The sequence below is a fragment of the Oncorhynchus tshawytscha genome, linkage group LG16, assembly GCF_018296145.1.
Source record: "Oncorhynchus tshawytscha isolate Ot180627B linkage group LG16, Otsh_v2.0, whole genome shotgun sequence".
In the NCBI taxonomy this organism is placed as follows: domain Eukaryota; kingdom Metazoa; phylum Chordata; class Actinopteri; order Salmoniformes; family Salmonidae; genus Oncorhynchus; species Oncorhynchus tshawytscha.
Genome location: NC_056444.1, coordinates 61,468,654 through 61,481,123, shown reverse-complemented (window position 1 = coordinate 61,481,123; position 12,470 = coordinate 61,468,654). Strand labels below are relative to the sequence as shown.

Sequence of the window (12,470 nt, the reverse complement as noted above, 5' to 3'; positions counted from 1 at the left end):
GGCTATTTCTGATGGCTGTTCATTTAACGTTCACTTACGGCGTGTTTTGTTTTCTACAGGCATTAGCTGAGCTATGTGAAATCAAGTTTGTGAAGACTCACCCCATGTGCAATTTGGTGAGTGTGCTGGAAGAGATGGAGCCATCTTTCCTGTGTCTTTCCTGCTCTATTACTGAGGTTGTGAACAATCCCCTCCAGTGCACGGTGTTGATTTGTTATTCTCCTTTTAAACTGATACCACTGTTAACTTGAGCACACTTAATATGTTGTGAAATCTGTTGTGAATGTAATGTTAAAACACTTAACTGCCTTTATGTTGGTACCTCAGGAAGAGTAGCTGTTGCCTTGGCAGCAGCTAATGGGGACCCATAATAAATACAAATACATCAAAACACTTTCACAAGCCTTTCCCTGATTAGACCAACTACAGACTGTAGATGAAAAACATTGTTTCCATTGGCACCATAGAAAGAAGTAGTTATTTTTCTAGCACTGGATAAGTCTCAAAAGGCACCCTATTCCCTATATTGTGTACCATTTTTGACTAGGTCCCATAGGGCTTCGGTCAAAAGTAGTGCACTGAACAGGGTACCATTTGGGGCGCATCCACTGTCTTATGTGAAGCGTTCTGCTCTAGACTCAGCCGGCTCACTTTACAGAAGCAGGGAAGAATTTGGCTTGGTTATTTTATTTATGACAGGTTTGTCTAGCTCACATTTTCGAGGAATGGGAAGACAACAAGGATGCTTCCTAATTGGACACTATACCCTTTAAAGTGCACTACTTTTCACCAGGTCCCAGTGGTACTGGTGACTTCTTTAAGCAGGTATGGCTTAGTAATTTAATGCTCACCTCATGTATGTGCCTGTCTAAACTAAAGTGTGTGTGTGTGTCCAGATGACGTCTTTGCCCCTGTGGTGTCCTAAGTCTCTGAGCCCGGGGACTGGCCGAGAAGTCCAGAGACTCTCCTTCCTGGGAGCCTTCTTCAGCCTGTCGGTCTTTGCAGAGGATGACGTGAGTAATAGGAATAGGGTGAAATTACCCCTGGACACTGATGCTGGGTCAGTTTAGCATTTTCCATACTAATGCAATCAGGAATTCAAACAGTGTGAGGGGGGTGTATCAGTGTAGTGTGTGTTGGTAGAGTCTGAGTTTGCAAGGGAGTCACTGCAAAACAGTTTAAGATGAATAAATAAATAATAAAGGGGGTAAATGTAAATTGTCCGGGTAGCCATTAACTCTAACTGTTCAGAATTTATGGGTGCAGAAGCTGTTTAGGTGCCTTTTGTTCCCAGACTTGGTGCTCCGGTACATCTTGCCGTGCGGTAGCAGAGAGAACAGTCTATGACTTGGATGGCTGGAGTCTGTGACAATTTTTTTTAGGGCCTTCTGCTGACACTGCCTGGTATACCTGGTATACTATCGCTTGGTCTGGGCCGTACGTACTCCCCTCTGTAGCACCTTGCGGTCGTATGCCGAGCAGTTGCCATACCAAGCGATGATGCAGCCAGTCAAGATGCTCTCGATGGTGCAGCTGTAGAACTTTTTGAGGATCTGGGGACCTATGCCAAATCTTTTTAGTCTCCTGAGGGGGAATAGGCTTTGTCGTGCCCTCTTCACGACTGTCTTGGTGTGTTTGGACTAGAGTTCGACCGATTATGATTTTTCAACGCCGAAACCGATTATTGGAGGCCCAAAAAAGCCGATACCGATTTAATCGGACGATATAAAATAAAATAAAAAATAAAAAAATGTATTTGTAATAATGACAATTACAACAATACTGAATTAACACTTATTTTAACTTACTATATTACATCAATAAAATCAATTTAGCCTCAAGTAGATAATGAAACATGTTCAATTTGGTTTAAATAATGCAAAAGCAAAGTGTTGAAGAAGAAAGTAAAAGTGCAATATGTGCCATGTAAGAAAGCTAACGTTTCAGTTCCTTGCTCAGAACATGAGAACATATGAAAGCTGGTGGTTCCTTTTAACATGAGTCTTCAATATTCCCAGGTAAGAAGATTTAGGTTGTAGTTATTATAGGACTATTTCCCTCTATACCATTTGTATTTCATTAACCTTTGACTATAAAAGTTTAGATCAGTTAAAGAAATTACACAACATGGCACAATCGGGAGCCTGTAAAACGGCCTCCATTCCAACCGGCGCCATTCACTTGATGGTTCTGGAGAATGTACCACTCTCAAATTCATACAGAGCTATGGATGCAGGAACTAACCATCCATGAGATCAAAATGAGTTTTTGAAGCTATACAGTGTTTGTTTACAATTACATTGTTTACAAACAATGGATTAAAATAAGCTTGTTTGGGCCTCCCGAGTGTGCAGCGGTCTACATCACTACATCGCAGTGCTAAAGGCGTTACTACAGACCCGGGTTCATTCCCGGGCTGTTCCGCAAACCGGCAGGGAGTCACGTAGGACGGCGCACAATTGGCCCAGCGTCGTATGGGTAGGGTTTGACTGGGGGAGGCTTTACTTGGCTCAACGCGCCCAAGCGACTCCTTGTGGTGGGCCGTGTGTCTGCAGGCTGACCCCGGTCGCCAGTTGAACGGTGTTTCCTCCGACACATTGGTGCGGCTGGCTTCCGGGTTAAGCTGATGGGTATTAAGGAGTGAGGTTAGGTGGGTCATGTTTCGGAGGACGCAGGACTCCACCGTTGCCTTTCCTGAGCCCATTGGGGAGTTGCAGCGATGAGACGAGATCGAAAAAGGGAAAACAAGCTTTTTTTTGAGGGTCTGATAGGGTACGACATTGCAGTTCATGACGCATTTCTTAGTTATATTTTTTTAAGAATCAGTGGCTATACAGTGCGTTTGGAAAGTATTCAGACCCCTTGACTTTTTCCACATTTTAGTATGTTAGAGCCTTATCCTAAAACAGATTCATTTGTTTTTTTCTCATCAATCTACATACAATACCACATAATGACAAAAAAAACTTGGCTTTTCGACATGTTTGCACATTTAAGTAACTAATCAGAACCTTTAATCAGTACTTTGTTGAAGCACCTTTGGCAGAAATTACAGCATTGAGTCTTCTTGGGTATGACACTACAGGCTTGGCACACCTGCATTTGGGCAGTTTCTCCCATTCCTTTTTGCAGATCCTCTTAAGCTCTGTCAGGTTGGATGGGGAGCGGTGCTGCACTGCTATTTTGAGGTCTCTCCAGAGATATTCGATCGGGTTCAAGTCCGGGCTCTGGCTGGGTCACTCAAGGATGTTCGGAGACTTGTCCCGAAGACACTGCTGCATTGTCTTGGCTGTGTGCTTAGGGTCGTTGTCCGGTTGGAAGGTGATCCTTCGTTCCCAGTCTGAGTTCCTGAGTGCTCTAGAACAGGTTTTCATCAAGGACGTCTCTGTACTTTGCTCTGTTCATTTTTCCCTCAAACCTGACTTGTCTCCCATTCCCTGCTGCTGAAAAACATCCCCAGAAGATGCTCCACCACCATTGCGTCACCGTAGGGATGGTGCCAGGTGTCCTCCAGATGTGATGCTTGGCATTCAGGCCAAAGAGTTCAATCTTGGTTTCATCAGACCAGAGAATCTTGTTTCTCATGGTCCGAGAGTGCCAAAAGGCACCTGAAGGAAACTCCAAGGGGTCTTTCATGTGCCTTTTACTGAGGAGTGTCTTCTGTCTGGAAACTCTACCATAAAGGCCTGATTGGTGGTGTGCTGCAGATATGGTTGCCCTTCTGCAAGGTTCTCCCATCTCCACAGATGAACTATAGAGCTCTGTCAGTGTCCATCAGGTTCTTGGTCACCTCCCTGTCCAAGGCCATTCTCCCCCGATTGCTAAGTATGGCCGGGCGGCCTGCTTTAGGAAGGGTCTTGGTGGTTCCAAACTTCTTCCATTTAAGAATGATGGAGGCAACTGTGTTCTTGGGGACCTTCAATGCTGAAATGTTTAGGTATCATTCCCCAAATCTGTGCCTCGACTCAATCCAGTCTCGGAGCTCTACCGACAATTCCTTCTATCTCATGGCTTGGTTTTTGGTCTGACATGCACTGTCAGCTATGGGACCTTATACAGACAGGAGTGTGCCTTTCCAAATCATATCTAATCAGTTGAATTTACCACAGGTGGACTCCAATCAAGTTGTAGAAACATCTCAAGGATGATCAATGGAAAAAAGATACACCTGAGCTGAATTTCGAGTCTCATAGCAAAGGGTCTGAATACTTATATAAATAGGGTATTTCTGTTTTAATCAATTTGCCAAGATTTCTAAAAACCTGTTTTTGCTTTGTCATTATGGAGTATTGTGTGTAGATTGATGAGGAAAACAATTCATCTAACGTAACAGAATGTGGAATAAGTCAAGGGCTCTGAATACTTTCCAAATGCGCTGTATATCAATATATGTTAACTCACAAAATGTATGGTCTTTAAGGTTAGATTGTGGGAGGGGAGCTGATCCTAGAACAAACCACCTTGGTGGTGAGTAATATACAGTGCCTTGCGAAAGTATTCTGCCCCCTTGAACTTTGCGACCTTTTGCCACATTTCAGGCTTCAAACATAAAGATATAAAACTGTATTTTTTTGTGAAGAATCAACAACAAGTGGGACATAATCATGAAGTGGAACGACATTTATTGGATATTTAAAACTTTTTTAACAAATCAAAAACTGAAAAATTGGGCGTGCAAAATTATTCAGCCCCTTTACTTTCAGTGCAGCAAACTCTCTCCAGAAGTTCAGTGAGGATCTCTGAATGATCCAATGTTGACCTAAATGACTAATGATGATAAATACAATCCACCTGTGTGTAATCAAGTCTCCGTATAAATGCACCTGCACTGTGATAGTCTCAGAGGTCCGTTAAAAGCGCAGAGAGCATCATGAAGAACAAGGAACACACCAGGCAGGTCCGAGATACTGTTGTGAAGAAGTTTAAAGATTTCCCAAGCTTTAAACATCCCAAGGAGCACTGTGCAAGCGATAATATTGAAATGGAAGGAGTATCAGACCACTGCAAATCTACCAAGACCTGGCCGTCCCTCTAAACTTTCAGCTCATACAAGGAGAAGACTGATCAGAGATGCAGCCAAGAGGCCCATGATCACTCTGGATGAACTGCAGAGATCTACAGCTGAGGTGGGAGACTCTGTCCATAGGACAACAATCAGTCTGCACAAATCAAATATATTGCACAAATCTGGCCTTTATGGAAGAGTGGCAAGAAGAAAGCCATTTCTTAAAGATATCCATAAAAAGTGTTGTTTAAAGTTTGCCACAAGCCACCTGGGAGACACACCAAACATGTGGAAGAAGGTGCTCTGGTCAGATGAAACCAAAATTGAACTTTTTGGCAACAATGCAAAACGTTATGTTTGGCGTAAAAGCAACACAGCTCATCACCCTGAACACACCATCCCCACTGTCAAACATGGTGGTGGCAGCATCATGGTTTGGGCCTGCTTTTCTTCAGCAGGGACAGGGAAGATGGTTAAAATTGATGGGAGGATGGATGGAGCCAAATACAGGACCATTCTGGAAGAACACCTGATGGAGTCTGCAAAAAACCTGAGACTGGGACGGAGATTTGTCTTACAACAAGACAATGATCCAAAACATAAAGCAAAATCTACAATGGAATGGTTCAAAAATAAACATATCCAGGTGTTAGAATGGCCAAGTCAAAGTCCAGACCTGAATCCAATCGAGAATCTGTGGAAAGAACTGGAAACTGCTGTTCACAAATGCTCTCCATCCAACCTCACTGAGCTCGAGCTGTTTTGCAAGGAGGAATGGGAAAAAATTTCAGTCTCTCGATGTGCAAAACTGATAGAGACATACCCCAAGCGAATTACAGCTGTAATCGCAGGTGGCGCTGCAAAGTATTAACTTAAGGGGGCTGAATAATTTTGCACGCCCAATTTTTCAGTTTTTGATTTCTTAAGAGTTTGAAATATCCAATAAATGTCGTTCCACTTCATGATTGTGTCCCACTTGTTGTTGATTCTTCACAAAAAAATACAGTTTTATATCTTTATGTTTGAAGCCTGAAATGTGGCAAAAGGTCGCAAAGTTCAAGGGGGCCGAATACTTTCGCAAGGCACTGTAACTTGTGTGAATCAATGCAATGTGCCCTTACGGGCTGAAAAGCAAGAGGAATATAGCCCAGCAGCATAGCTTGTCCCTGGGAATTTTTTGATTTTGCAAATTTTGCTGAATGTTAAAATGTTTTTCTGGTGTCACCTAGTGTATTGCTGTAGTTTACCTTACAAAATGATACATCAAAAGCTCACAGAACTAAAATATGACTTCAGTGCTTAGCTTTGACAAGTCTATCACATTGCATCCAGAATTATGTTGGCATTAGATTACTTTAACCAGCAAAGAAATTACTTCATTTGTTTGGTCTTTCCCCCTCAGTCCAAAGTTGGTGACAAGTACTTCTCAGGCCCTGCGATCACCACAGAGAACACTCGCGTGGTCAGTCAATCCCTGCAGCACTACCTGGAGTCAGCCCGGGTAAGTCCTGCCCCACTGGGTCTATCATGGCTTGTCATTTGCCCAAGTATACTTCCCTCAATTTGTCATGACAATTATTTTTTTTTGTCAGGGTGAAATGTTTAAAATCCTCCACAACATCCTACTGAATGGAGAGACAAGAGAGGTAGCTCTCAACTACATGGCAGCTCTGGTCAACCGCAATGTGAAGAAAGCCCAGATGCAGGTAATGTGATTTTATCCTATATTCATTAATCTAGGAAATGTCTGAATTGAGGGTTTGTAATGCAACCATTTCAAGCTAGAATGTCTGGCCCCAAAGTCTGAATAGACCCAATGCTATTCTAGCACACAATCTCCCCTCTCCCTACCTTTCCTGTTAGAACGGTGAAAGACTATCTGGAAAAGTGGGACTGCCCCACTCCTTAAATAACAAAAAAATAAATTGAGCTTTTCTCTTCCCTTTTCTCTTCTCTTTCTCCCCTCATCCTTTCACAGACGGACGACAAGCTGGTGTCCACAGATGGCTTCATGATCAACTTCCTGTCGGTGCTGCAGCAGCTGAGCATGAAGATCAAGCTGGAGACGGTGGACCCCTATTATATCTTCCACCCCCACTGCCGCCTGCATGTCAGCCCCGAGGAGACCCGGCTCAAGGCCACCATGGAAGAGCTTAAGACCTGGCTGGCCGAGATGTGTGAGTGGACACCGTAGATAATATAACAGAGCCTCTATGCATTCAAATGGAACAATTTCTCTGCCCTTTATCTATAAGGACACCACCATCGACGTCATAGTGTTAACAACGACTATAATGAGTAATGTATTATGTTGATCACACCTAGGTTAATGTGGTATTTGTTTTCTTTCAAATGTTTAACCTGGAGTGTCATGAGGATGGGGTTTGCACTTTTGGGACTTCCATTGATTCTTTTGTGCCAGACAAGCTCAATCATATGCAGTTAAAGTATTTGAAAAACGTAAGAATTTGTGTAGTTTAGTTGCAATTATCAACTAAACTTCCATAGTGCATTTTTAAAGTTGCTTTGTGTGCGTCCTGACCATATTCACATAGAAATGTTAGTTGTCAATCTATTATTCACATTGAAAGCAAGCCTGATAAGCGGTAGATCTGTTCTATGTGCACTGTTTCTATGCTTCCTCAAGTTACAATTTTGTTTACTTTTAGCAACCAGGCAATGGCGGAGTGATTTCTACATATTCAGTGTTGCCTCGCCGCTGCTAAATCATTGCCGCCACTCAAAAAAAATGTGTTTAGCTGTGAGACACTTTTTAAAGGGATAGTGCGAGATTTTGCCAATCAAGCCCTTTTTCTGCTTACCTAGTCAGATCAACTCATGGATACCATTTTTATGTCTCTGCATGCAGTTTGTAGTAAGTTTCTAACTAGCATTACCACCAATGCAAGTCTATGAGAAAAGCTAGTGTACCTGTGAAGCTACCTTAAACTTCCTTCAAACTGCATGTAGAGCAGTGTTTCCTCTGGAAAAATGTGTAGCAGTGGGGAAAAGGTTGCAGAGGGGATGGCGTTTTTGAGGTAGGGTGTCATTTTACCACAACTGTAACCCTACAATTGTCCCGTGTTACATTTAGCCTTACTCTTCCGTATGCGCTCATAGCGAATTGTGGAGCTGGTAACGTGCTTAACCATACTGCTGCTAAAAACTACATTGCAACTAATTAGTTACTACTTCTACTGAAGGCTATGATCAACTATTTATAAAAGTCACTCCCTCTACTACACCAGCATACATTTTTCAACACTAACAAACTTTTAAACTTCTTCCACTAGATTCACCATCATATTTCTCCCCCAAAATTATAGCCAAATCTTTTCTGATTCTTTGAGTAAAAGTGTAGTAGTCTGAGTCTGGTTGTATGTGATTGAGTAGTTTATCAAAGTAATCAAACCAGATATTTGTATATATTTAAAGTTGACTATATTTCGCTAAAGTAAAATGTTTCAAACATCAACTACCACAAAAATAGTTTTAAAGATCTGAAGGAGGTCACCGTTATTTAATGGAAAATTACAAAATTACCATCTAGTTATTATTAGGATTACCTGCCAAATTGACAAACTGGATGTGCCATTCACCTACCTGAAAGTTTCCTAATTGTTTTTGTTGACAGACAACGACCCCTCCAAGTTCTCTGAGCCCAAGTTCCCCACAGAGTGTTTCTTTCTGACACTGCACACCCACCACCTGTCCATCCTACCGGGCTGCCGACGCTACATCCGCAGACTGAGAGCCATCCGCGAGCTCAACAGGTGTACACACACACACACACACACACACACACACACGAGGACAAGTGGCCACAGCCACTCAAACAACCTGGGACTAGTTGTCATTTTCAGCCCGACAGGGCCCGCCGTTACTTAATAGCAATCTATATTCTTAAAAGCATGTGAGGCTCATGTTCATATTTCACAACCTCTGCAAGCTTTTGGAGTTGCCTATAGCAAAATGATACACCTGATTTAAGCTACGTTATTACATGCTAAATGTTTATGATCAGTGACAGATGAGTAGAAGAATAGATGAGCTACCACCTCCACTTATTTTCCCAGCCAGAGATCAATTAACCATATATTCAGAAGGAGATTCAGTCACATTGATTATCAGGCTTTTGGCCAGGAGTATAGGCTACTATGGAATTGAAGAGTAAAATCCCCTTAACCTACATAACATTCTAGCAAAATGATCTGATCAGTGCTGATCACGATGAGTCCCCACACTTGCCTCAAAGCAGCTTGATGGTGCTGACCCAATCAAAACGGTGCAGAAATACCAAGTTGGCCACACACGGCTATTGCTTTAAATGTATTATAATGGTTGGATATGACTTTTGGAGTTCCAGTAAGAAACCATTTGATACATACCTTCATTTGCATTAGCCTATAACCTATTCCAATATTTAAGTTATTCAGTTGATCATAACTAAGGCTAAGGTGAGTTTTCTCATCGCATTTTTAAGTCGAGGGCCGTTTCCTCGTCTCCTCAATCCACTGCTGCCCACCTCCACCACATTGTTCTCAACACCATTTTAAATCAATATGCTGTTTTTGAGAGAAACTGCATTTTTGGTGGGGGTTTGGGCTCATTACATTTCTGTGATGTTGGATCAGACCTGGGCTTGGGGCTTCAGCTCACCAGGCTTGGGTAAGACCGGACTCCAATTTTCAGACCCAATGACAACTCTACATGGGACCATAGAATATAGATGTCCATCTCAAGAAAGGAGTTTTCAGAGAGATTTGGCTCCCGAGTTCCAAAAAGATATAAGATATTGGCTTTGTTTTTTTTAGTACTTGTAATAAATGTAATGTGGTGGTCTCCAACCAGTGAAATATCAAAATGTAAATGTGTTCATACATTAGTGAGGAGCTCATTGTTACGTTTCACTGGTGATCATTTGATACATTATTGGCCTATGAGCGGAAATTATTTCATTGTGTTAAGGTGTGTATGTAGTGTATTAGTGAGTATATGAAGGCTGGATTGTATTCACTAGGCGCTCAACGTTAAGAACATTGACTTAAACGGGGAGCGACAAGCTGAAGTTGCTTGTTTTTGTTATCCGTTGCAAGATGTTTTGAATACTAATGAATGCGACCCTGTTTTGTTTGGCATGGCAGGACCGTGGAGGAGCTGAAGAACAGTGAGAGCCAGTGGAAGGACTCTCCGCTGGCCAGCCGACACCGAGAGATGCTAAAGAGATGCAAAACCCAGCTCAAAGTTCGCTAAGACATTTTTCTTAATTATTTTTTAAATCTCCCCCCACCGTTTTCAGGCTGATAGGACTTAATCCACTCTCTCATCTGCTTGTGTTCTGCTTGTCATACGTGATAATGTTTTGGTAAATTTTAAGTGTGTAAACTCGATTTCCTATTCCAATCCCGTGTCGTCATAGTTTGTTTTCCGAATCATCCGTTTTGGTTAATATCTTAGATTCTTTTAAAAACTGAAATTAGTCTTGCGAACAAGAAAATAAATCATTTCAACTCGTGTCATGAGTTAACGACAATATTCACCAGAACATTTTCTATCTTTGATCTTTGGCCTTGACAGAAACTGGTGCGCTCCAAAGCCTGTGCCGACGCAGGGCTTCTGGATGAGAACCTTTTACGCAGATGTCTGCAGTTCTACAGTATGGTCATTCAGCTCATTCTACGCATGGTGGATCCCGCCTACCCACAGTAAGACACTCTGACACAACCAGGAACTGTTTTAATGCTGAAATATGAGTTCATAGCCTACTTTACGTCATATCTGTCATAATTAAAGGGATGGTGTGAGATTTGAGCAATTATGCTCTTTTTCTACCTAACCAGTCAGATGAATTCATCGATACCATGTTCGTCTCTGCATGCAGTTTGAAGGAAGTTGAAGGTAGTTTTGCGAACCAGTCATTGTCTTAAAGCTAGTTACCAATTACGCTAGCTCTAGTTAGCAACTGCCTTAATACTGCACGCAGACATTAAAATGTTATCCATGGGTAAGTAGAAAAAGGGCTTTGTTGACAAGATCTCGCACAATCCCTTTAAACTGAGGGGTGCAACTTTTTTACTAAACTGATAATTATATTTAAATGTTTATTAGATTTATCTTTGTTATTGTTTGTATTGTTTGACATGCATAAAGTGGATCAAAAACTCATATTCCTTCCTTTGTTGCAGCATGAGTCTACCGCTGAATCCGGAGATTCCCAAAAGCTTTGCTGCTCTGCCGGAGTTTTACATTGAAGATGTGGCCGAGTTCCTGCTTTTCGTTGTGCAGTAAGTTGACAGATCGATTGTAATTGCATAGTATAAGGCCAGACAAATACTCAAGAGTGGGATTGTTGGTGTCCATTTACCCTGTTTTACCTAAAGCAAGTGATTAGTTCCATGTTTTATACATTTCTTGGAGAATTGTTTCTTAAAATGTTAACTTCAAAGGGATGTGGCAAGAGTAGGGCCAAGAGGATTTCCTGACCATGTGACCCGACCTGGAGAAACTCCTGGCTCTCTCCATTTTCTTTCCTTTATTAATAAATACATGAGGAGGACCATCCTCTTCATCCCTGGACAAGCTTCCTCTGAGTTTCTCAATTACGCTCTCCCTTGATTCTTGCGTACGCTCTCCTACCCTTTTTCTTAAACCGCAATACAGGAGGGGATCCAAGGTCCCTTCCCTCTGACCTTCTCCACCAATGCGTTTTGAGGAGGTGGCGAGCAGAGGTAGCGAGAGGAATCAAGGAAAGATTAATTGGTTTTAACAACACCCCTCCCAAATGGCTGGTTACACAATATGTATAAAAGGGGGTATGCCTGCTGAAAAATTGTACACTGAACAAAAATATAAATGTAATATTCAAGAATTTCACAGTTCATATAGTTTAAATAAATTCATTAGGCCCTAGTCTATGGATTTCACATGACTGGGAATACAGATATGCTTCTGTTGGTCACAGATACCTTTTCAGAAAAGTTAAGGGTGTGGATCAGAAAACCTGCTAGTATCTGGCGTGGCCACCATTTGCCTCATATCTCCTTCGCATAGAGTTGATCATGCTGTTGATTGTGGCCTGTGGAATGTTGTCCCACTCTTCAATGGCTGTGCAAAGTTGCTGGATATTGGCAGGAACTGGAACATGCTGTTGTACACATCGATCCAGAGCATCCCAAACATACTCAATGGGTGACATGTCTGGTGAGTATGCAGGCCATCGAAGAACTGACATTTTCAGCTTACAGAAATTGTGTACAAATCCTTGCGACATGGGGCCGTGTATCATCATGCTGAAACGTGAGGTGAGGGCAGCGGATGAATTTCATCACGGTATCTCTCTGCATTCAAATTGCCATTGATAAAATGCAATTGTGTTTATTGTCCGTAGCTTATGCATGCCCATAACATAAACCCACCGCCACCATGCTCACAATGTTGACATAAGCAAACAGATCGCCCACACGAC

General features: G+C 42.1%; 1 protein-coding gene across 4 annotated transcripts in view; it reads left to right on the top strand.

The window, feature by feature from the left end:
• ube4b (ubiquitination factor E4B, UFD2 homolog (S. cerevisiae)) overlaps nucleotides 1-12,470 on the top strand; it is a 45,982-nt gene that overhangs the window by 24,789 nt on the left and 8,723 nt on the right. For all 4 annotated transcript variants that reach the window (XM_024375670.2, XM_024375674.2, XM_024375671.2 and 1 more), the window contains 9 exons: nucleotides 60-116; nucleotides 897-1,013; nucleotides 6,408-6,506; nucleotides 6,598-6,711; nucleotides 6,984-7,182; nucleotides 8,640-8,778; nucleotides 10,150-10,249; nucleotides 10,583-10,710; nucleotides 11,191-11,289. In XM_024375670.2, the coding sequence (XP_024231438.1) occupies nucleotides 60-116; nucleotides 897-1,013; nucleotides 6,408-6,506; nucleotides 6,598-6,711; nucleotides 6,984-7,182; nucleotides 8,640-8,778; nucleotides 10,150-10,249; nucleotides 10,583-10,710; nucleotides 11,191-11,289 (1,052 nt within the window). The remainder of the gene's footprint in view (nucleotides 1-59; nucleotides 117-896; nucleotides 1,014-6,407; nucleotides 6,507-6,597; nucleotides 6,712-6,983; nucleotides 7,183-8,639; nucleotides 8,779-10,149; nucleotides 10,250-10,582; nucleotides 10,711-11,190; nucleotides 11,290-12,470) is intronic.